The 25773-nt window shown below is 39.8% G+C and overlaps 1 protein-coding gene across 1 annotated transcript in view; it reads right to left on the bottom strand.

Annotated features, from left to right (window-relative positions):
* Positions 1-778: 778 nt before the first annotated feature.
* The window catches only part of LOC131224789 (uncharacterized), a 44469-nt gene continuing 19474 nt past the window's right edge, over positions 779-25773 (bottom strand). Inside the window, exons 2-13 of the mRNA XM_058220159.1 lie at positions 16760-16943; positions 16547-16615; positions 16379-16477; positions 15697-15776; positions 14758-15604; positions 13926-14608; positions 2891-2975; positions 2419-2470; positions 2288-2337; positions 2156-2203; positions 1444-1627; positions 779-1082 (exon numbers count right to left, since the gene is read on the bottom strand). Coding sequence (XP_058076142.1) covers positions 1451-1627; positions 2156-2203; positions 2288-2337; positions 2419-2470; positions 2891-2975; positions 13926-14608; positions 14758-15604; positions 15697-15776; positions 16379-16477; positions 16547-16615; positions 16760-16943 — 2374 coding nt within the window. The 3' untranslated portion in view covers positions 779-1082; positions 1444-1450. The remainder of the gene's footprint in view (positions 1083-1443; positions 1628-2155; positions 2204-2287; positions 2338-2418; positions 2471-2890; positions 2976-13925; positions 14609-14757; positions 15605-15696; positions 15777-16378; positions 16478-16546; positions 16616-16759; positions 16944-25773) is intronic.

Below are 25773 nucleotides of genomic sequence, written 5' to 3'. Positions count from 1 at the left end.
TCAGCTGATGAACGGAGTGGATTTTACATATATGACATGGACTCCACAGAAATTGGGTCTCTTAGGTGCTGCCTAAAACAGTTGTAACACGATTCCAGTCCCAAGTAGCATGTGTAGATCCAGAAAACAAGCCGCCAAAATCATCACAGAAACATAAAAACTCAAGAGCCAAAAAAGATAATTGATGAAGTCCAGTTAGGTCAAGCCCCAAAATCAATGTCTTAAAAATTCAGCAAATGGTTGGGCCACACCATATCAGAAGTAACCCTGTCATCAGTGTACTGCGTATTTAACATATTAGATTAGCACAACAGTTTGATGTGTGTATGCAATGCAAGATAAGTAAAAAGGAAACAGGCACCTATGGACAGTACACAAATGTATTAGGTATTGATGCAACAGATGCAAAGGTTTTAGATTTGGTAAATCGTTGGCCCGAGTGTTCCTACAATATGCCAGCCTTGCATGGTTTAGTGATCCGAACCATCAATATTATGGGCTACACTGTGGATGGCCCATGCATATAAAAATTCCTTGATGGGAAAACAATAACCCTTCAATTAGTGGCCAGCAACTAGAAGGTTAAGGAAGGAAACAAAGAAACAGTCCACACTCAACCAAACAAAGCCCGATCTTGACAATATGATCATCCAATCCCGAGGACTTGTGGTGTGTGAATGATTCACACTTTGGCCCATCATCTCAATGGTTTGAATCACCTGAACAATGGGCCCCACTTGCATAAGTGGAAACCTGATCCTACAGCATAAACTCTTACTCAGAGCAAGTGTAATACCTGTATGGGTATTCCAGAGTACAGTAGGTTATATAATAACTTTACAGTGTATTGCTTTACAAAGTGAATATAGTAAAACATTCTAGATGACGACCAAGCAAAACTACAAAGGAAAAGAAAATGAAACTACAATGATATAAGAGATCTGATGCTTTCGAAAAAAAAAAAGACTAGAAAAAAAAAATGGTTGATGGCACCTGCATCCTTCTCATTTTGGTAGTTGAGATGAAGGTTGCTCGAGCTGGAAACTCAAATCTATTCCAAGGAAATGATTTGGCTGCAATTACTGCCGATACAAATGAAAACAGATTGGCGTGAGCTGTCTTCATCAAGTGTACTTGCATCTTGTTCTGATGGGTTCCTTTCTAATCCAATACCAAATCACTTTACAGAGGCTTTCTTTTTTCAATAAATAAGAAATTACCAAATTGCAATGACCATTATCTGTCTGTATTGAGGGATAACAATCCAAATTGCGATCGCACTAGTTTCAAGTTGGATTTGGAAGGAACCAAACTGCAATTTGAGACCATCCTCATTGTGATTGATAAAAGGAAACATCATTGCAATTCAGTGATTCCCCTTTATCAAACTCAATTTCCATAACTTCGTTTTCATCCAAATGAAACCTGCAATTTGTACTTCACCTCAATCTCAAACGAGTTGCACTACAGCAGCCACCCGCAAGGCTCCGCCTTGGAGGAGATCAGCCAGCTCATCAAATAACAAAGCTGTACGCCAACCCCATCCCTTGGGAGCTTTTGGCAGCAAGGTGCCCGGCTGTTTGAAGCTTCCAAACACCATTACTTCTCTCTTCGACGGACAAATTAACTGGATAAACGAAGACATAAGAGGTCAATGTTTCACTGCAGAATCTTATTCCACCTTTCTTCATTGGGGAAAATCAAAACATGCATACAGCACAAAGATTTAATTATCCTGTGTGGGCCAAAATTGGACATGATGCAACATAGTCCATGGAATGGAATCTTCATCTGGTGGTTCCCTATGGGAATGGGCCATGTTAGAAAAATCTCACCAACAAGACAATCTTAATCATCAGATCAGTGAGCTACAAATGGTTGGTAGAAAGAAATACTGGTACTGCTTAGCATTAGGCAGGAAAAATTCCACTAATCTGACAGGTAAGATTGCCCAAAAGGTGCAATTTTTGGGCATTGGCCAATCGACAATGTGACCCCCCTGATGAACAGCTTGGATTACCAGATCATGTACTGTGTGTGTTCTACTTTTGTGCAGACTACAGTATTATATGAAAGTACACTGCCACATGCTAGAAGACCCCTTGTGTATTTGGCATGAAAGAAAGAAAAAAAATCCAGCTTAAAATGGTGTTACCTGATACCGAGCTGTAACCTTTTCCCGAGAATCTACATACATATGAACCTGCAGAAAGCAAGCGGCAAGAAACATTCTTCATAAATGCATTTGCAAATTGTTGCTCTTTAGTTTTGTACGAAAAAGACTGACCTTTCTCAGGGAATCTGTCATCTCTGCCTTGCGTCGATGAAGAAATAACCCTGAAATACAGAATATCTAACAATCAACATGGGACATTTCTTTCCATGATCCAATATCTCCTATATTGATTGAAACATTACCAAGAGTACGGCGTCCTTGAGGATCTTCGTCATTAAAAGCCTGAACGCTAACCTACAAACGCAGAAATGGTTTTTATCAAATTCATGCAATAAGTATGAAGAGATTTGCTAAGCCCCCAAATGCCTCTGCATGAAGCCATGTGTGCCAACTTGGCACATTGTGGGACTTCTGAGGCATGTATCAGGTGGGCTTCACATGTAGATTACCTGTCTAACAAATCAGGCCAGTCAACTCATTGGATGGTGGTCAAGCGATAGAAGGCTTAATGAGAGTTTAGCCAATACGTGTGGCCCAAGATGAGTGAGCTGACCTAGCTTTGGACCAGGTCCCGGATGATGCATGGTCTGGATGCCACTATATATGCCAAGTGGGCATGTGTCCCGACATGTGGATGTGCATGACAGCTTAACAGGAGGAAAGTAGATATTGGAAGATGGCTGAAAAGAACAAATACAGGTCAATGTTAAATACCTTCCATAATGAACCTGCATAAAATACTTCTGGCGAGTGCTTTACTTGACCATCAGTAAGCCTGTGCACATCCTCAAATTCTACCCTGAAATTTCAGTAGAAGAAAATTTTAACCAGCAGAACATAAAGTCGATAATTAATGTGTGGGGGGGGGGGGGGGGGGGGTGCAGTTGGAAGCAACGAATGAGTTGAGCAAAAACATCCTAATTAAGAAGCAAATGAGGACTGTCACAGGTTAGAAATTACTAATGAGGCCAATGAACTAGATAACATGTTGGAACTGTTGGATAAGTTTGGAATATGGTTAATTCGTGAAGCCAAACCCTTAAAAGAGTCCCAGTCCCTAATAAACAACAAATACATGATTAAGGACCCCCAGCAGAAGAATCAATCTTATTATAGAAGCAACGATAGTTTCTTTCACCCCAAATGGCCCGGGGGTGGCTAAAAGGGCTAGCCTCCATCTCTTTTTGCCAAGCTTTCCCCCTCCACCTACATGTCAGGAATGGAAGTGGCTGTTGATGGAGTACTGCATAACCCATGAAACCTCCGCAAGGGACAGGATGCTAGGCCAAATGACCGAGGCGAATGTGCAGTGAAGGAACTGATGGTCAACAGATAGGGACTGTAAATGGGTCAATGGACCCGATGGGGTACCTAGACCTGACCCATTTGTTAAATGGTGTGGGTCTGGGTCCAAGAACAGACCCAATTGCTAAACGGGTCTGGATCTGATTTCCTTTATATTAGGCCCGACCCGATCCCATTTAGTAAATGGGCCCTTCCAGACTCTAGACTATGTTGCAAGGGACCCATCCAGACCCGGGCCTGTCCAAACCTGATTTTAAACCCGGTAAAAATGGTTGCATACCTTGAAAAAATTTATAAACATTTTCCTTTGAATGATATCTAAGATAATTTCATGTTCTTGGACAAGGCTTGCAGTAAAGTTCAAGATGTAGCCCACATGAAGGAGAGTTCACGGGGACTATGCGCCATGGCCAAAGTGGAGCAACTGACCAAATAAATATAATCATCTCTATCATTCCGATCTTTACCCGTGCCATTATTTGCATTTTTGTTATTATGAGAAGTTGCTAAATTTAATTTTTATTATTAATTGGCATTGATTAATTTTGATATAAAATCAAGTTGGGCCACACCCGCTAGACCCATTTATAAGTGAGTCTGGTTCAGGGTCTAGATATCCCTTAACCAGACCCGTTAGACCTGGCCCATTTATAAATGGGTCTGGCTGGATCTCTCTCTACCAGACCCAGACCCATTTATAAATGGGTCTGACTTAGACCCGACCTAGACCCGCCCATTCAATAAAAAGGTTTGGGTCTAAAATTTGGACCCAGACCCATTTAGTAAATGGGTGGGTTTGGTTTTGGCTAAACTCGACCATTTACAACCCTTTCGACAGACTCCGCATTGGCAAGGCAGAGTAGACACATGTTAGGGAGAATGAGGCCTCTTCTACGAAGGTTATTGATCGTGAGGAGATGGTTCCTTGCTACCAACCACACAAACGCAGCTATCTTCGGAGGGGCATCATATGACCATATCGAGCTAGTATGGTTGGAGCTACCAAAGGACTCAGCTTGAGATAAAACTCCATAGAATGACCACACCGAGAAAGCTCTTGAAATTTTGTGATTCCAGAACAAATGAATCTTTAAACCTGGTAGATAAGACGATCCCCTGCAAACAAGAAGGAAACTGACTAGGTCATCTATTTCAGAATCCAAGAGATTCCGCCTGGAGGGACGAGTCCAAACCCCATCAGAGCCATGGCCCGAGAAATAGTCAGCAACAGAAACGTCTGCCATGGGGCAAAAGATTAGCCATGTACTTTGTTTTATTCCAACTAATTTTAAGACCTTTAGATTCTAAAGCATCCCTCCACAGTTCTAGCTTTATGTTTTTACCCCCTCCATCATTTCATCGATCAAAACTATGTCATCTGCAAACAACATACAGCATGGGACCTCTTCTTATAAATGCCTTGTTAAATTGTCCACATCCAATGCGAGACCCTTTAGGAACCGACATCAAAATAATAGAGGAAAATTTAACCACTGAAGAAGAAAGTAAAGTGACTCTAAATTTTTAACCACACAGGGAAGAAAAAAAAAAAAACAACGTCAATCCAATAGGTGTGAATGAGAAACACAAAAGCCACCAAAGTACATAATGAACTGGATAATATCAAAGCTTTCTCACTCGAATAGGAGCCTATTCCTCCAAGAAATTGAACGACACCTCAGGGGTAGAACATGGAAGGTGAGGTGGGGAACAAAAGGCCTCACTAGACCAAAAGGACCAGACTAAAACATACCACCTGTGCATTGCTCGTCAGCATAGGTCTACTTCAACTTATCCATACAACAAACACATCCCGAACAGAATATGCTCATTGGACAGCATGAACTATGAACTAGACTACATCACCACCACGCAACTTGAAGCAACAGTTCCAGCAGCTAGGATTGGGATAGAGGTTTTCAACCCTAGTGGCAAATGCGATGTAGGGTGGACAAAAAAAAAAGAAAAAGAAAAGAAGAGGAACACCAACTTCTTCACCACAAAATCAAACAATTCAAAAGGGAAAAACTGACTTTTAGGGTTTTCTCCTTTGCAAGTGAATATTGTCCCTGAAAAGAATCCTACTTTTCTTTATTCAATATTCCAAGGCATCTGTTAGTATCGACTGCAAAACCATGTGGGCCTTTGTGTGCACATTAAAGACACAATAACCTAGTCTTAATCTCAACCCCTGAATATACTTTAAAAATCTTTCAAAAATATTGTAGTGTATTGTGGAGCATTACTTTGGCACGTATTGTAACACATAGCATATCAAACCCACATTTACGGAAGTATTAACAACTACTAAATCCTTAAACACTCAAAACTAACCCCTTTTTGTGGACTTGAAGACGTTATATACTTGTCTAGCACTAGATGGACCACAATCATCCAATCTGATCATGGCCCAATTTAGGCTGCATCAAACCACCCATTGAAGTGACAGGAAGGAGCATGACGAGGACATTAGAGCACCATTCAAGGTCTACTAGAGGGCGAGATCATCACTAGTTTTCCTTTGCATTGATGACCACCACGTGGGCTCGAGTGGACCGAATGGCATGTTTTGAAGACCCCACGTGCATTTGATGCATCTTCGAAGACCCTACACTAGGAAGATACATGTGGGCTGCAATCTTGAGGAGTTCGGACCATTGGACTAAGTACCCGCATCAATTGGACCATTGGATCGCGCACGATGGGCCTTTGGACCACTCTTAATCATGGGCCATCCTAATCGTGGACCACCCCATTGGCCATACATAATTTAGGATAGTTTACATTTACTTGTTTTTGTCATTTATTTTATTATTTTTGGACTATTTTATACTTGAGATAAAAATAAAAATAAAAATAAAAAATTATGAGAATTCTTTCCTGAGAAGTTTTTTGTGATTTGGAGTTTGGTGTGGTGTGATTTCATTTCCCATTCAACTGAGGTGCGAGGCTTCCCATCCATCATCTTCCTTCTCTCTTCCTTTCAATCCAAAAGAGGTATTTTCTTAAAACTTCATCTTTCTTCCCTTCCCATCCAAAACCATCTTTTTCTTCAACTTTTCATCATTCAATTTCAATCCCAACCGAACCCTACCATTGAGGACCCCAAAACCCTAGCTAATGGCACACACGTGTGACTATACGGCCACACGTGAGAGCCCCTAGGCTGGCCATATGGTCCAACCTTTTTCCCTCTTGGATTCTCTTTTACCCCACATCAAAACCTCATAATTCCCCATCCCTAACCTACCCAAAACCCTAGATCCCCAATTTCCAAATTTCTCTAATTTCTAAAAACCCTAATTTCAAAATCCCCAAACCCTAGAATCCCAATTTCCTTAATTAACCTAAAACCCCAAACCTCCAACCACTTAAATCTCTAATTCCCCTCAAGTAATACCCATGCCCCAAAATCCCTTAGCCAATTAAACCGTCTAAACCATAATTTTACCTTTTCCCCCAAATTCCTCAAACCCTAGGTAGTAATAGTCATTCCCTTTTGAATAGACTTATTCCTATGCTAATTAGGTGTTCTTACATCCATTAGATCCTAATTTCTAGTATTTAATGATCATGAATGGCGTAGTTTCTTAATCGTGGCCTAAATTATTCATAGTTTCATGTTGGATTCTTGAGATATTTGATAATTTTGGTGTGATTTTGATTATTTAATTTAATTTGTTGATTGATCACACTTCATCGTTTATCCACATGCATGCGTCCTGCATCAAACTTGGTATCAGAGACAGGTTTAGCATAGGTTATTTGTGTCGCACCTATGTTAGAGTCACATCTAGGTTGGAACTTTACATACAAGGTCGTTAGCACATCCATTGCATGTAGGGTTTAGGATCATATTGCTGAATTTTCAGTTAGTGTTTTCAGATTATACTATTGTTGAATTTTCAGATTGGTAATCTCCGATTGTCCTGTTGGTGAAATTCCGGAGTAGTATTTTCAGATTGATAGCTTGCTGATTTTTCTGAATAGTGTCTTCATTATGTCCAATTTGGTGTCTAGGTTAGTCATAACATCACCCTAGGATATAGGTTTCCCTTGAGAGTTTACCTTGTGTATGCCCACTCGGTTTGGACGTGGTTTTGGCCTTCATTCCACCATGAATCTAAAGCAGATTGACGGAGCCCTCAACGCCATCAACAACCGTCCGACGACCATTGAGGCTCACAATAGGACCATCGCTACTCAACTGATTGTGACCAATGCGCATGTCAGCCAATTTAAAGCCTCCTTTTAGGAAAAACCCCGACACCAGGGAAGATGTCGAATCTTAAGCCGGGGATCAAGTTGAAGGACGAGGACGTGGTCGCGGCCAAGGGGTTGACCGTAGTCGAGTGCATGTGCAACACATCGTAAGGAACGTCATGACCGCCATGACCCGGATGCACATGTCATGAAGAGCATGAAAGTGGATGCTCCTAGTTTTGATGGTCGCTTGGATCCCAAGGCATTATTTGCTTGGATGGCAGACATGGTCGACTATTTTGAATGGTATGATATTTCTTATGCTTGTCGCGTAAGATTTGCCAAGATAAATTTGGCGGGCCAAGCCAAACTATTTTGGACCAACACGGAGCATAAGATCGAGAGGTCTAGAGATGCCCTAGTAGCGCACTGAAGGAAAAATATCTCCCTCTCTTAATTTCATAAGCTCTTAATCGGTGGCAATCCCTTCGCTAGGGAAATATGCCTGTGTCCAATTACATTGCCAAATTCGAGGAATACATGATGAAATGTGCCATTGAGGACCCGATGATCACACTCTCCCATTTTAGAACGGGCCTCTGATTCGACATTCAGCGAGGACCGCTTTCTTGGGATATCGACACCTTGGAGCAAATGTACCAAGTGGTACAAGACCTCGAGCTTTACCTCAAGCAGCAATTTTGGAGACGATTTGACAGGTGCCACGGGTATGGCCACTTCGCTCAACAATGCCCCACCAGAGAGCCATGCAAGGCACTTGTAATTGGTGGGATGGTTGAGGATGAGCAATGTGAATTTGAAGATGAAAAGGTTTACAAAACTGAGGTGAGTCCTCGCAATAAAGAAGATGGAGCTGAGACTGTGCCACTTGCAGTTATTAGACGCGCCTTGGTCCAGATTGTAGAAAGTGATGATTGACATATGAATGCAATTTTTGCCACATTTTTCACACCTATGCCAAGTGTGGTGGCAAAAATTGCAAGGTGATCATTGATAGTGACAGTTGCACCAGTGTAGTCTCTACTAGCACCATGGATCGCTTAGGTTTGCTAGTCGTTCCTCACCCTCAGCCCTATCGAGTCTCATGGGTTGCACTTTCGATTTCGGTTTCTCAGCGTTGTCTCATTCCCATCCAATTTGGTTATTATACGGACACGCTGTGGTTTGATGTTTTGCCTATGGATATAGCCACATCATCTTGGGTAGGCCCTGGTTGTATGACAGGGCCACAACACTATTCGACTGCTCGAATACGTGTTCATTTATGTATGATGGCAAAATGATTATCTTGAAGCCTCTCCCACCCAAAAGCACCCCGGAAAAGGTGGATGTCAAGAAATGTGATCCTGAATATGGGGGGAAATTCTAGTTTGAGTCTCTCTACAAAAAAAATGCCAAAGAGTTTGATAGGGAGACTAAAATTGATTTAACGGTGTATGCCCACATGGCAATTGAGGTCACACCTAAGATTAATATGGATATGCCACCTGATGTTACACCCGAGGGTAGTGTAGAGTTATCACTTGAGGTGAGTCCGATATCGGGGAAGTCTAGTGATGTTGTCCCATAGGACATATCAGGTGAGCTTAAACCAATGCGGGGGGACACTCATGCGTTGACTTTACTAAACCTTCCTCACGATCAAATGAGTCCTCGTGGAGGAAATGGATCTGGAAAGACAAGTAGATGAGCTTAGGACCCATATAGATGTCATAACCATGTCAGTGTCCCATAGGCCCTCAAAGTCGGCACATGAGTTTGCACGTCACATACATAATTTGCATAGTGAGATAAGGAAGTGAATTAATTTAAGTAATGAAAATTACAAAGCACTAACTGATTCTCATTGCAGATTTCAAAAATTCCAAGTAGGAGACTATTATGGTTCGTATGAGGCCCAAACGGTTTCCACGGGAAGTCGTTAAAAAATTACGAGTGCGTAGTGCAGGACCATACAAAATACTGAAGAAATTGGGTCTTAATGCGTATATAGCAGACCTTTCACCCACTATGGGAATTAGTTCTACATTTAATGTGAAAGATTTAGTACGATATAAGGGTTCTACTACTTCACCATCCGATCCATTTTTCAGACCCTTACATAAACCATGACCTAGTCCCTAACCCATGGCCATTACCTAAACCCTCTTCACAACCTTTACCACCCATACCATCGATACCTAAGAGGAGAGGAAATAAAGGATATTTTAGATGAAGCGGTTTCCACTAGACATGGTGGCTATCATAAGTACTTGGTCAAGTGGAAGGACAAGCCGGTGTTAGACTGCATGTGAATTACAGAGACAGAGCTTCTATGACTCGACCCTGCATCCTAGAACGTTATCGGAGTTTTATTTCGCCAGAGGCAAATCTTTCTCAGCAGGGAATAGTTGATAAGGACAACAGAGCACCATTCAGGGTCTACCAGAAGAGGTGGAGATCATCACCAATTTCCCTTTGGATGGATGACCACTGCGTGGGCTCGAGTGGGTCGAGTGGCTGAAGACCCCACATGCATTTGATGCACCTTCGAAGACCCTATACTAGGAAGATGCATGTGGGCTGCATTCTTGAGTTTGGACCATTAGATTGAGTGCCCACATCAATTGGACTATTGGATCACGCATGATGGGCCTTTGCACCACTCTTGATCGTGGGCCGCCCCATTGGCCACGCATAGTTTAGGATAGTTTAGATTTATTTGTTTTGAGTAGTTTTTTGTCATTTATTTTATTATTTTTGGACTATTTTATTTTTTTACTTGAGATATATTTTTTTTATGAGAATTCTTTCCTGAGAGAGTTTTTCCTGTAAAAGTCTCGTTTTGAGACTATAAAAGAGAAGGGGGGACGGAGAGCCCCAATGCCATTATTTTGAAAAATAAACTGTGTTTTCTCTTCTTCATATGATTTGGAGAATACTCCATGTGATCTGGAGCTTGGGTGTGGTGTGATTCCATTCCTATTCAATGGGGGGGCAAGGCTTTCCTATGTATCATCTTCCTTCTCTCTTCCTTTCTATCCAAAAGAGATATTTTCTCAAAACTTCATCTTTCCTCCATTCCCATCCAAAACCATCCAAATCATTTTTTTTCTTCAACTTTTCATCATCCAACTTCAACCCCAACCGAACCGAACCATTGAGGACCTCAATACCCCAACCAACGACCCACACGTGTGACCATACGGCCGGTCCAACCCTTTTCTCTTTTGAATTCTCTCTTACACTACATCAAAACCCCTTGATTCCCCATCCATAACCTTACCCTAAACCCTAGATCCCCAATTTCCAAAAAACCCTATAATCTCAATTTTCCTAATTAACCTAAAAACCCAAACTTCCAACCACTTAAATCTGTAATTCCCCTCAAGCAATACCCATATCCCAAAATCCCTTAGCCAATCAAACCGTCTAAACCATATTTTAGCTTTTCCCCCAAATTCCTCAAACCCTAGGTTAGCATATATTCTAATCGAGCAAACCTTAAGTAGTAATAGCGATTCCTTTTGAAATAGATTTATTCATATGCTAATTGGGTGTACTTTACATCCATTGGATCCTAATTTCTAGTGTTCAATGATCATGCATGGTGTAGTTTCTTGGTTGTGGCCTAAACTATTCATAGTTTCAGGTTGGATTTTTTTAGATATTTGATGATTTTGGTGTGATTTGTGATTTTGATTATTTAATTTAATTTGATGATTGATCTCACTTCACCGTTTATCCATATGCATGCGTCCTGCATCACAGCAACTAGGAGAGTTAGTTTTCTTTCCTGAAACAGGAGAAAGGGTTACATATGGTACATATCCAGTCTTCCATATTCTTTCCAGGTTAGCAAGGGTTCGGTCACGATATCCACAAAGAAGCAAATCACTTTGTGGAAAGAACCTTACATGTCATCCATATCATTATCCATAAATGGCTAATGAGAAAACATTCCCCCATTTAACCTGTAGAACAGAAATTTCACAAAAATCTGTGAACATCCTATTTTTTGCATCTCAAAACAAGAAAAAAAGAATCCCTATTGGAAAGTCCCAACATGCAACCAACTCAACAGATCTACATCATAAAAACTTTCACACTATATCAATACAATTATTCCAACCCTTACCCACCGCCCACCTTACAACAATATCTCAAACATAACTAATCCACTTGACACTTTAGCAAGCATCTACCACTCCTCTCACTCCATATTGACCATAAGCCTGTGAGGAGACAAAGCCTCCAAACTGCCGTTTTGTCCATCTTCATATACCTTCAAAGGCAAAGAGATGACTAAGCGAACAAAGAAGGCCAACAAGTGGAACTTTTTCTTCTTGGGTGAGTCCCCCCAATGTAGTACTACTCTAATAGAATTTCTAAACATCAAAGCTAAACTTCATGTGTAGTACTACTCTAGAAAAGGCAATCAATTGGATTACGAAGGAAAATAAGATAGGGATATCTAGGGTTTTCATCTGCACTGCCGTTTCGTCCATCTTCATATACCTTCAAAGGCGAAGAGATGACTAAGCGAACAAAGAAGGCTGGGATTGTGGGGAAGTATGGCACGATATACGGGGCCAGTTTTAGTAAGCAGAATTTTTTTTAAAAAAAATGGAAGCGAGGCAGCATGTGAAATACTACAATTTTTGTGGGAAGTATGCCTTGAAGAGGAAAGCTGTTGGAATTTGGGGCTGCAAGGATTGTGGTCAGGTGAAAGCTGGCGGTGCTTACACATTGAATACTGCCAGTGCTTGAGATTATCACTAGTTTGGATTTCGAATTCTGAATGCCCATAGTTGTTATGTGACCAAAATTTTGGTTTGGGATGATTACTATTAGTCTTTGAGAGAGCAGCTTTGGACTGATAATACTTCCCAGTATTCTTGGATGGTGGTCCTTACAATAAATAAGGGACATGAATTGCATACTGACCCTGCCAGTAGCACATCACTACTGGTTGGTGATATGTGGGCTCCACACCGTCCGTCCATTTTGCCAGATCATTTTAGGGCATGAGCTAAAAAATGAGGCAGATCCAAAGCTCAGGTGGACCACACCACAGGAAAACAGTGATGACTGAACACCCACCATTAAAAACTTACCTAGGGCCCACTGTAATGTTTAGTTGCCATCCAACCTGTTGATTAGGTCCCACAGACCTGGATGAAGGGAAAACACAAAAATCAACTTCATCCAAAACTTGTGTGGCCCCCAAGAAGTTTTTAATGGAGGGCATTCAATCACCACTATTTCCTGTGGTGTGGTCCACCTGAAATTTGGATCTGCCTCATTTTTGGGCCCATGCCCTAAAAAGAGCTGGCAAAATTGATGGACGGCGTGGATAATACACATACATCATGGTGGGGCCCATAGAGCACTGACCAGTTGTGTCGTCGCTACTAGCAGGTTCAGTATGCAATCCACGTCCATAAATAAGCCCACAGTAACAGCGTAACTGTGATAAGACCAAAAGGGGGTATTTTTCAAGGATTGGTTGCACAAAATAGAAACAAGAGCAGGTGCAGCACTTGTGTTCAAAATTATCAGGAAGCACGAGTACAATGAAGCAGAAAATTAAAGAAACGCATGCTTATTATTATTAGTTTTTGACAGGCATGTGCTTTATATTTCAAGAAATCAGGTTTTTAACAACAGCCTGGAATTCCACACACTGACTATGACAAAATTCAAGTACTTCTTGGAGGGAGAGTCATTGTGTGGGTGCATGCACATCCATTAGCAATCAACGGTGCCTACTGCACCTTCAATCAAGGGCCTTCCTGATTGGTAATATATAGTAACCACTGGACATCCTATATGAGGACCTATGTAGGATCAGTATCTATTAATTTATTGCGGTTTGTATACAGAGTTGAAGAAAATATAAAATGGATGCTAAAGTTTGAAGCATGTAAAGTCCCGTGTACTCTTGAGTTCCTAAGAAAGGTTCAGGTATAATTTCAATAGAAAACTGTTATTACAAAATAAATAAATAAATAACAAAAAGAAACAATAACAATAACAACAACAACAACAATATTAAAGACAACTGTTAGTAATAATAATAAAAGACAACTGTTAGTGCAAAACGTCAGGTAAAGAAAACTTGCACTAAAATGGCTGACTTGAATCTATTTGTGATGGAACTATGTAAACATAAACTTCACCAGACCTATTTGCATTTCAATAGTAACATGAAAAAAAGGGGCTCAGATAATTCACTCACCCAAAGCGAAAAGGAGGGAAGTGACGCAAAGGTGTTTTCATATCCAAGGATATGGAAGAACCCTCAGCATTTTCCCACTCGATTCCAAGGGCATGCTCCTGCGATTCTAGCATCTGCACAGGAATACCGCTAGAACTTGGACCAGCAACCCCAGGAAATCGACTCTGCATTTCTGGTTCGAATGCTCTCTCGGTTTGCTCAGCATGTGCAGGATTCACATTGTTGCCTTGGCTAAGCCCAACCAAAGCCGTCAAGCCATCTCCTGACACATCTCCATTCAGATCAACTCTTGCTTCTGATTCATCATTAGCTGGTGACTGCTGGCAATTTCGGTTGCCGAGACCGAAAGGGACACGAGAAAACACAAAACGTGTTGGAGGCCAAGCTGCTGCAGGCACAAATGTAGTTCCTCGCCCAATACCAGCAAGCCCATCGATGGGCCCTCTTACATGCACACGTACTGGCCCAAATAGGCCATTTCCTTCACCTTGAGCATCAGCAAGGTATATATTCCCCATGTTAGCGGGTGCACTGTTTCGATCATGTTCTTGCCTGTAGTAACCTGCAGGAGATCCCCCACATGAAAATCCATGTTGTTGTCTACAGGCACATGCCATGCTCGTAAGGCAGCAATTTTTGCAGGTATCCGCACCTATTTCTTGTACTCTATGACTTAGAAGCATCTGCATAAAAGCCAAACAGATCTGAAACTTCAGATTCCCACCATTTCTAGCTACTAGCAACATGATATAACAAAAGATATGTCCAGGACTAGTTACGTGTGCCAGCAACTGAAGCATAAGTCCTATAGAAAGGGATTTTAATTTCTGACCTGTAACCAGAGACCATCATTCACGGCTTTGCAAGGGAACCCCAGTTCTTCCAGCTGCTTTCTGACATTTAGCAGTGCCTCAAAAGACATGTTACAGTACAGAAGAGAACCCCCTTCAAAAATATTGATAAATGCATCATATTCTTCACCACGTACACCACAGTTCCCCTTGGCACAACTCTTTACCTGTCTTCTGCCAACTATTCTACCGCCCCATGAAGGAGAAGGCATACTGCATCTTCCCCAGTCAGTAGGAATGACCCCGTTAGAGGAAGAGGAGGTCGCTGAAGTGCAGTCCCTTGATTGGTCCCGAGACAGCCAGATATTATTATTTAAATGGTAACATGTGCTTTCCTCAGATGGTCCTTCCATGGCATCTCCATTATTCCCCATTCTATTTGCTTCAATGTTGTTCTGCATTTCAACATAAGCACTTGATGTTCTGATTGCATCTGAGTCAGAAAATGAGTTACTCTGGGAAGAGGATTGTTCCATCTTGCAGGAATATCTTGACTCCAAAATCGGCTGAGAGTATGCTTCTTGTCGAGCTTGTAGTGATGTGGAATCAGCAGCAGTAGTGTGGAAGTCTACAACACAGTCCGCAAGCTCGACCAGAATATTATGAGCAGTTTTGTGTCCTTCAAGATTATCTTGTAAATTCATATGTCCAAATTCAGTTTCCATTAGCTGTTTACCGGTGCTGCCATGCACCACGTTCTTCTCCTTCAGCACAGAAGGATCGGAATTTGCACTTGTTCCTATTTCAGAACTTGAACTAGCTTGCTCAGTATGATCTGCCTTGAAAAAAGCACCTTTTGCAAGTAGTGTGTATAGAGCTAGTTCAAACCTTCAAAGGAATAACATGGAAAAATACACATTCAAAGGGATTACAATTGAGAATCACGAAGCCCAATAACATGCAGGTAATGTCTCCCTTACCGTTTTTCTTCACTAGGCACCCATAATCTATCCGAGGTGAGAAGAGCATGCAAAGTGGGAGAAGAAAGTTTTGGAAGCACCTAGCCATCACAAGGCCAGATTAATCAGAAAAATAAAATAAAAATCAAGAGAGTTTAACCAAAACAAATTCTAAAAGGAACAAGAGCGAGGGAGGGAGGGCGAGGTTCAAATTCCGAGTCCAACATATGCAGACCTAGATCACCATGTGACTTAGGTGCAGAATAATGGACACACAAAATTACTTAGGGGCATGATGAGTCCCATAAAACATTCTCAGAGCTCGTGGAAGGAAAACTTGGACAGAAAAAGAAGGAAAAAACACATAAAGGCCAATTCACTTTTTTGTTCCTTCGATCTGTAAGGGTGCTGTATCAATGTACACTTCCCATATTTTCTGATATTATTACCTCTAACTTGAAGTGTGCTAAAAGTTGAAGAGTCCATTAAATCTAGTAAGTTAATTTCCCTGGCAAAAGACGAAATCTAAAGGCTTGCTTTGAGCATTAGAAATTCTATCCAATACTTTAACATTTTCTTCCTTGTTACTGCATCTCTTTCTACCATTTCTCTTAGCACTAAACTGGAGTGGAGGGACTTAGAAAGGTAGGGTTCAATTTTCAAACTCGTCGTCTACAATTTAATAGTAATATCTGTTGCATACCTCTCTCAACTCCATGGTGCCACTTTGACATAAGTAGCCCCAACAAGCATTTCTAACATGTTCTCCATGCATACCATAATCTTGGCTCTCTGCAAATACCTGAATGACAAAAGGGAAGCAGTTAAAACTCAAAATAAAAGCAAGCAAGAAATAGAGCTAGAGGTGGACCTGATATGCTAAAAAGTTTGAAGTCCATAGTTCAGAAATGATGAAGTCCGTGCAAATTGAACATAAATCCTGCATTCAACATGCATGGAACAGAAATAGCCAGAACAGCTGTTAAAAAGAAGAAATAAACAAAGGAAAGTAAATTCAGGATTATAAGTGTCAGACCATGGTACTAGTAAAACTGATGGCCATAGGGTTCTATTCAATGGGCACCTGAAGATCCAGAAAGGATGCAGCAGCAAGAACACGGAATGCATTGTTGTCATTAAGCTTAGGATGGTGCCCATAGAGATAAGCCAAGGCCATTGCAATTGCATCAGCATTAACATTGTCATCATCGATATGCAAGGTCAGTACTGGTGCGCCAGCTTCCTTCCAGGGGCCGTGAAGCATGTTCCTGCCACACATGCGATATGTTAGCAAAAATAACCTACGCCACTTAGACACAGATGTGTCAGTGTTAGACATGGACAAGAGGGATTGGGTCACTCATGGGGGACCTTTGAAAATCCGACACACCAACAAGTCCACATAGATTATATGGACACATAAGGTACAGGGAAATGTTATGCATAACTAGATATCCAATAGAAGAATATTAATTGTATATAAATACTGTTAATGGCTGTCTGATGTGTGTCCAACATGTGTTGGACAGAGCAATCTTTTAGATAATGGAGTGTCCTAGTCCTGTAGCAGCTTGTAACCTATGGACAACCATGTAATTATGAAAAGCTTTCTAAAGTCACTTATGGGTGTCAGTTTGTGCATAATTGTGAATTGATAATTAACAAAGAACATTTATTTTAACATTCCAATAAACCGTGTAAAATGGATTGAATTCCCTTTGTATGCATGAGGACAAAAACTTGCCCTATGTAAGACAATCAGTAGCCAAATCAACCACTTAGCTAATTAAATAGGATCAAATGCTGATATCAAGTTGCCAAAAGAGAGAAAACTTGGTTACCTACCCATTCTGAGCTCTATCTGCTTGGTTTAAAACATCTGGCAATTCGAGCTTGCAAATTTTAGGATATTTTTCATCCACTAAAAGCATGGCTGCTCCATTAGTTTTCTCAATGGCAAACTGCTGTAGATGCCATTTTTTATTTTTATTTTTTTATATCAATGAGAGGAGATTTTATTAAGAAGAAATGAGAACATACGAAAACATGGGATATTTATTCCCAAAAGCAATGACTGTCTCGAGCTAAAAGGTCCACCTCTGAGATCCCTTCCCTAGAAGCTTGGTAATCTCAAACAAGCAATTTGCGGAAAATTTCCAACAAATGGGCTGATCTCCAAGGGAAGGCTGCCACTGTACTTGCCTACCGAAGTTGGAAGAATCACCTTCAATCACCACCTGGTCCACGAAGAAATGGAGTTCTCTTAGCCAGTCCAGAGGGATAATAATCCCTGCCTTGCTCAAATGACAAAATCCAATTGTGACTGAGTTGTACCTCTTGACAGACCCACACAGACTGCAGATGATACTGCCAAATCCAGATTGTCCCTGATTGTGCAGGAGCTCCTACCACTAGTGAGATTTAACTTCCAAACTGGGTAGGGTTCCACCTCATAGTTCTTCCAACGCTCTGCGCCTTCTCATCAACCACTTCCAACCAACCCCTTCTGAGATCATATCAAACAGTAGAGATATTTTCTTTGCAACCCAAGATTCATTCGGTAATCCTACCTTCTGCATGTACTCATTATCTAAAGATGCCACAATTTACCATGATAAAAGCATTCAGCCTGTCATTGCTACCGAGGATGAAAGCCTCCTTGAAAAACATAGAATATGTCCCTCCTTGGAAGTATAAACACAATTGGTATCGTATGGATAGGATCCCTATCAATTATGCCATCACCCTACTCTTAATTATATAGAACCTGTTCATACGAAAATTATATCAAAAGGTATACGCATGAAATCTCGTTTTTGGCATGTTTGAAGGAAGCTATCTACAGCATAGCTAAACTAGTAACATCTATCCTCTAGAATGAACATAATTTATAACATCTACGAGCTTACTAACTGTAACATATCATTTGAATTACAGTGTAGAGAAGAAGCAGATTTCAGCTCTTAGGTTTTCATGGGCCTACAAGCATCTAACATCTTACTATAGATTAACCATACTTTATTAAAGACAAGAAATTGCAACATTAAGTATGAAGAACCCACGCCAAGGAAAAGGCAAGTAACCCCATCCTTAGCAAGTGAATTGGCTACCATATTACGGATTTGTGTACACAGTAATGTAGGCAATGGAGATTTTTAAGCATGATATCTCTGAGCTCATCAAAGATAACCCAATTCCACAGGTTTGAATTCACCATGGAAAGCCAATGGGAAACCATTTTTAGAGCAGAAAGCAGTGGCTAACTGTAACATATCATTTGAATTACAGTGTAGAATGAACATAATTTATAACATCTACGAGCTTACTAACTGTAACATATCATTTGAATTACAGTGTAGAGAAGAAGCAGATTTCAGCTCTTAGGTTTTCATGGGCCTACAAGCATCTAACATCTTACTATAGATTAACCATACTTTATTAAAGACAAGAAATTGCAACATTAAGTATGAAGAACCCACGCCAAGGACAAGGCAAGTAACCCCATCCTTAGCAAGTGAATGGGCTACCATATTACGGATTGGTGTACACAGTAATGTAGGCAATGGAGATTTTTAAGCATGATATCTCTGAGCTCATCAAAGATAACCCAATTCCACAGGTTTGAATTCACCATGGAAAGCCAATGGGAAACCATTTTTAGAGCAGAAAGCAGTGGCTAACTGTAACATATCATTTGAATTACAGTGTAGAATGAACATAATTTATAACATCTACGAGCTTACTAACTGTAACATATCATTTGAATTACAGTGTAGAGAAGAAGCAGATTTCAGCTCTTAGGTTTTCATGGGCCTACAAGCATCTAACATCTTACTATAGATTAACCATACTTTATTAAAGACAAGAAATTGCAACATTAAGTATGAAGAACCCACGCCAAGGACAAGGCAAGTAACCCCATCCTTAGCAAGTGAATGGGCTACCATATTACGGATTGGTGTACACAGTAATGTAGGCAATGGAGATTTTTAAGCATGATATCTCTGAGCTCATCAAAGATAACCCAATTCCACAGGTTTGAATTCACCATGGAAAGCCAATGGGAAACCATTTTTAGAGCAGAAAGCAGTGGCTAACTGTAACATATCATTTGAATTACAGTGTAGAATGAACATAATTTATAACATCTACGAGCTTACTAACTGTAACATATCATTTGAATTACAGTGTAGAGAAGAAGCAGATTTCAGCTCTTAGGTTTTCATGGGCCTACAAGCATCTAACATCTTACTATAGATTAACCATACTTTATTAAAGACAAGAAATTGCAACATTAAGTATGAAGAACCCACGCCAAGGAAAAGGCAAGTAACCCCATCCTTAGCAAGTGAATGGGCTACCATATTACGGATTGGTGTACACAGTAATGTAGGCAATGGAGATTTTTAAGCATGATATCTCTGAGCTCATCAAAGATAACCCAATTCCACAGGTTTGAATTCACCATGGAAAGCCAATGGGAAACCATTTTTAGAGCAGAAAGCAGTGGCTAACTGTAACATATCATTTGAATTACAGTGTAGAATGAACATAATTTATAACATCTACGAGCTTACTAACTGTAACATATCATTTGAATTACAGTGTAGAGAAGAAGCAGATTTCAGCTCTTAGGTTTTCATGGGCCTACAAGCATCTAACATCTTACTATAGATTAACCATACTTTATTAAAGACAAGAAATTGCAACATTAAGTATGAAGAACCCACGCCAAGGAAAAGGCAAGTAACCCCATCCTTAGCAAGTGAATGGGCTACCATATTACGGATTGGTGTACACAGTAATGTAGGCAATGGAGATTTTTAAGCATGATATCTCTGAGCTCATCAAAGATAACCCAATTCCACAGGTTTGAATTCACCATGGAAAGCCAATGGGAAACCATTTTTAGAGCAGAAAGCAGTGGCTAACTGTAACATATCATTTGAATTACAGTGTAGAATGAACATAATTTATAACATCTACGAGCTTACTAACTGTAACATATCATTTGAATTACAGTGTAGAGAAGAAGCAGATTTCAGCTCTTAGGTTTTCATGGGCCTACAAGCATCTAACATCTTACTATAGATTAACCATACTTTATTAAAGACAAGAAATTGCAACATTAAGTATGAAGAACCCACGCCAAGGAAAAGGCAAGTAACCCCATCCTTAGCAAGTGAATGGGCTACCATATTACGGATTGGTGTACACAGTAATGTAGGCAATGGAGATTTTTAAGCATGATATCTCTGAGCTCATCAAAGATAACCCAATTCCACAGGTTTGAATTCACCATGGAAAGCCAATGGGAAACCATTTTTAGAGCAGAAAGCAGTGGCTAACTGTAACATATCATTTGAATTACAGTGTAGAATGAACATAATTTATAACATCTACGAGCTTACTAACTGTAACATATCATTTGAATTACAGTGTAGAGAAGAAGCAGATTTCAGCTCTTAGGTTTTCATGGGCCTACAAGCATCTAACATCTTACTATAGATTAACCATACTTTATTAAAGACAAGAAATTGCAACATTAAGTATGAAGAACCCACGCCAAGGAAAAGGCAAGTAACCCCATCCTTAGCAAGTGAATGGGCTACCATATTACGGATTGGTGTACACAGTAATGTAGGCAATGGAGATTTTTAAGCATGATATCTCTGAGCTCATCAAAGATAACCCAATTCCACAGGTTTGAATTCACCATGGAAAGCCAATGGGAAACCATTTTTAGAGCAGAAAGCAGTGGCTAACTGTAACATATCATTTGAATTACAGTGTAGAATGAACATAATTTATAACATCTACGAGCTTACTAACTGTAACATATCATTTGAATTACAGTGTAGAGAAGAAGCAGATTTCAGCTCTTAGGTTTTCATGGGCCTACAAGCATCTAACATCTTACTATAGATTAACCATACTTTATTAAAGACAAGAAATTGCAACATTAAGTATGAAGAACCCACGCCAAGGAAAAGGCAAGTAACCCCATCCTTAGCAAGTGAATGGGCTACCATATTACGGATTGGTGTACACAGTAATGTAGGCAATGGAGATTTTTAAGCATGATATCTCTGAGCTCATCAAAGATAACCCAATTCCACAGGTTTGAATTCACCATGGAAAGCCAATGGGAAACCATTTTTAGAGCAGAAAGCAGTGGCTAACTGTAACATATCATTTGAATTACAGTGTAGAATGAACATAATTTATAACATCTACGAGCTTACTAACTGTAACATATCATTTGAATTACAGTGTAGAGAAGAAGCAGATTTCAGCTCTTAGGTTTTCATGGGCCTACAAGCATCTAACATCTTACTATAGATTAACCATACTTTATTAAAGACAAGAAATTGCAACATTAAGTATGAAGAACCCACGCCAAGGAAAAGGCAAGTAACCCCATCCTTAGCAAGTGAATGGGCTACCATATTACGGATTGGTGTACACAGTAATGTAGGCAATGGAGATTTTTAAGCATGATATCTCTGAGCTCATCAAAGATAACCCAATTCCACAGGTTTGAATTCACCATGGAAAGCCAATGGGAAACCATTTTTAGAGCAGAAAGCAGTGGCTAACTGTAACATATCATTTGAATTACAGTGTAGAATGAACATAATTTATAACATCTACGAGCTTACTAACTGTAACATATCATTTGAATTACAGTGTAGAGAAGAAGCAGATTTCAGCTCTTAGGTTTTCATGGGCCTACAAGCATCTAACATCTTACTATAGATTAACCATACTTTATTAAAGACAAGAAATTGCAACATTAAGTATGAAGAACCCACGCCAAGGAAAAGGCAAGTAACCCCATCCTTAGCAAGTGAATGGGCTACCATATTACGGATTGGTGTACACAGTAATGTAGGCAATGGAGATTTTTAAGCATGATATCTCTGAGCTCATCAAAGATAACCCAATTCCACAGGTTTGAATTCACCATGGAAAGCCAATGGGAAACCATTTTTAGAGCAGAAAGCAGTGGCTAACTGTAACATATCATTTGAATTACAGTGTAGAATGAACATAATTTATAACATCTACGAGCTTACTAACTGTAACATATCATTTGAATTACAGTGTAGAGAAGAAGCAGATTTCAGCTCTTAGGTTTTCATGGGCCTACAAGCATCTAACATCTTACTATAGATTAACCATACTTTATTAAAGACAAGAAATTGCAACATTAAGTATGAAGAACCCACGCCAAGGAAAAGGCAAGTAACCCCATCCTTAGCAAGTGAATGGGCTACCATATTACGGATTGGTGTACACAGTAATGTAGGCAATGGAGATTTTTAAGCATGATATCTCTGAGCTCATCAAAGATAACCCAATTCCACAGGTTTGAATTCACCATGGAAAGCCAATGGGAAACCATTTTTAGAGCAGAAAGCAGTGGCTAACTGTAACATATCATTTGAATTACAGTGTAGAATGAACATAATTTATAACATCTACGAGCTTACTAACTGTAACATATCATTTGAATTACAGTGTAGAGAAGAAGCAGATTTCAGCTCTTAGGTTTTCATGGGCCTACAAGCATCTAACATCTTACTATAGATTAACCATACTTTATTAAAGACAAGAAATTGCAACATTAAGTATGAAGAACCCACGCCAAGGAAAAGGCAAGTAACCCCATCCTTAGCAAGTGAATGGGCTACCATATTACGGATTGGTGTACACAGTAATGTAGGCAATGGAGATTTTTAAGCATGATATCTCTGAGCTCATCAAAGATAACCCAATTCCACAGGTTTGAATTCACCATGGAAAGCCAATGGGAAACCATTTTTAGAGCAGAAAGCAGTGGCTAACTGTAACATATCATTTGAATTACAGTGTAGAATGAACATAATTTATAACATCTACGAGCTTACTAACTGTAACATATCATTTGAATTACAGTGTAGAGAAGAAGCAGATTTCAGCTCTTAGGTTTTCATGGGCCTACAAGCATCTAACATCTTACTATAGATTAACCATACTTTATTAAAGACAAGAAATTGCAACATTAAGTATGAAGAACCCACGCCAAGGAAAAGGCAAGTAACCCCATCCTTAGCAAGTGAATGGGCTACCATATTACGGATTGGTGTACACAGTAATGTAGGCAATGGAGATTTTTAAGCATGATATCTCTGAGCTCATCAAAGATAACCCAATTCCACAGGTTTGAATTCACCATGGAAAGCCAATGGGAAACCATTTTTAGAGCAGAAAGCAGTGGCTAACTGTAACATATCATTTGAATTACAGTGTAGAATGAACATAATTTATAACATCTACGAGCTTACTAACTGTAACATATCATTTGAATTACAGTGTAGAGAAGAAGCAGATTTCAGCTCTTAGGTTTTCATGGGCCTACAAGCATCTAACATCTTACTATAGATTAACCATACTTTATTAAAGACAAGAAATTGCAACATTAAGTATGAAGAACCCACGCCAAGGAAAAGGCAAGTAACCCCATCCTTAGCAAGTGAATGGGCTACCATATTACGGATTGGTGTACACAGTAATGTAGGCAATGGAGATTTTTAAGCATGATATCTCTGAGCTCATCAAAGATAACCCAATTCCACAGGTTTGAATTCACCATGGAAAGCCAATGGGAAACCATTTTTAGAGCAGAAAGCAGTGGCTAACTGTAACATATCATTTGAATTACAGTGTAGAATGAACATAATTTATAACATCTACGAGCTTACTAACTGTAACATATCATTTGAATTACAGTGTAGAGAAGAAGCAGATTTCAGCTCTTAGGTTTTCATGGGCCTACAAGCATCTAACATCTTACTATAGATTAACCATACTTTATTAAAGACAAGAAATTGCAACATTAAGTATGAAGAACCCACGCCAAGGAAAAGGCAAGTAACCCCATCCTTAGCAAGTGAATGGGCTACCATATTACGGATTGGTGTACACAGTAATGTAGGCAATGGAGATTTTTAAGCATGATATCTCTGAGCTCATCAAAGATAACCCAATTCCACAGGTTTGAATTCACCATGGAAAGCCAATGGGAAACCATTTTTAGAGCAGAAAGCAGTGGCTAACTGTAACATATCATTTGAATTACAGTGTAGAATGAACATAATTTATAACATCTACGAGCTTACTAACTGTAACATATCATTTGAATTACAGTGTAGAGAAGAAGCAGATTTCAGCTCTTAGGTTTTCATGGGCCTACAAGCATCTAACATCTTACTATAGATTAACCATACTTTATTAAAGACAAGAAATTGCAACATTAAGTATGAAGAACCCACGCCAAGGAAAAGGCAAGTAACCCCATCCTTAGCAAGTGAATGGGCTACCATATTACGGATTGGTGTACACAGTAATGTAGGCAATGGAGATTTTTAAGCATGATATCTCTGAGCTCATCAAAGATAACCCAATTCCACAGGTTTGAATTCACCATGGAAAGCCAATGGGAAACCATTTTTAGAGCAGAAAGCAGTGGCTAACTGTAACATATCATTTGAATTACAGTGTAGAATGAACATAATTTATAACATCTACGAGCTTACTAACTGTAACATATCATTTGAATTACAGTGTAGAGAAGAAGCAGATTTCAGCTCTTAGGTTTTCATGGGCCTACAAGCATCTAACATCTTACTATAGATTAACCATACTTTATTAAAGACAAGAAATTGCAACATTAAGTATGAAGAACCCACGCCAAGGAAAAGGCAAGTAACCCCATCCTTAGCAAGTGAATGGGCTACCATATTACGGATTGGTGTACACAGTAATGTAGGCAATGGAGATTTTTAAGCATGATATCTCTGAGCTCATCAAAGATAACCCAATTCCACAGGTTTGAATTCACCATGGAAAGCCAATGGGAAACCATTTTTAGAGCAGAAAGCAGTGGCTAACTGTAACATATCATTTGAATTACAGTGTAGAATGAACATAATTTATAACATCTACGAGCTTACTAACTGTAACATATCATTTGAATTACAGTGTAGAGAAGAAGCAGATTTCAGCTCTTAGGTTTTCATGGGCCTACAAGCATCTAACATCTTACTATAGATT

The sequence above is a fragment of the Magnolia sinica genome, chromosome 14 (genome assembly GCF_029962835.1).
Source record: "Magnolia sinica isolate HGM2019 chromosome 14, MsV1, whole genome shotgun sequence".
Lineage (NCBI taxonomy): Eukaryota > Viridiplantae > Streptophyta > Magnoliopsida > Magnoliales > Magnoliaceae > Magnolia > Magnolia sinica.
Note: the sequence above shows the minus strand (reverse complement) of the source record. Positions and strands in the feature narration are given on the sequence as shown.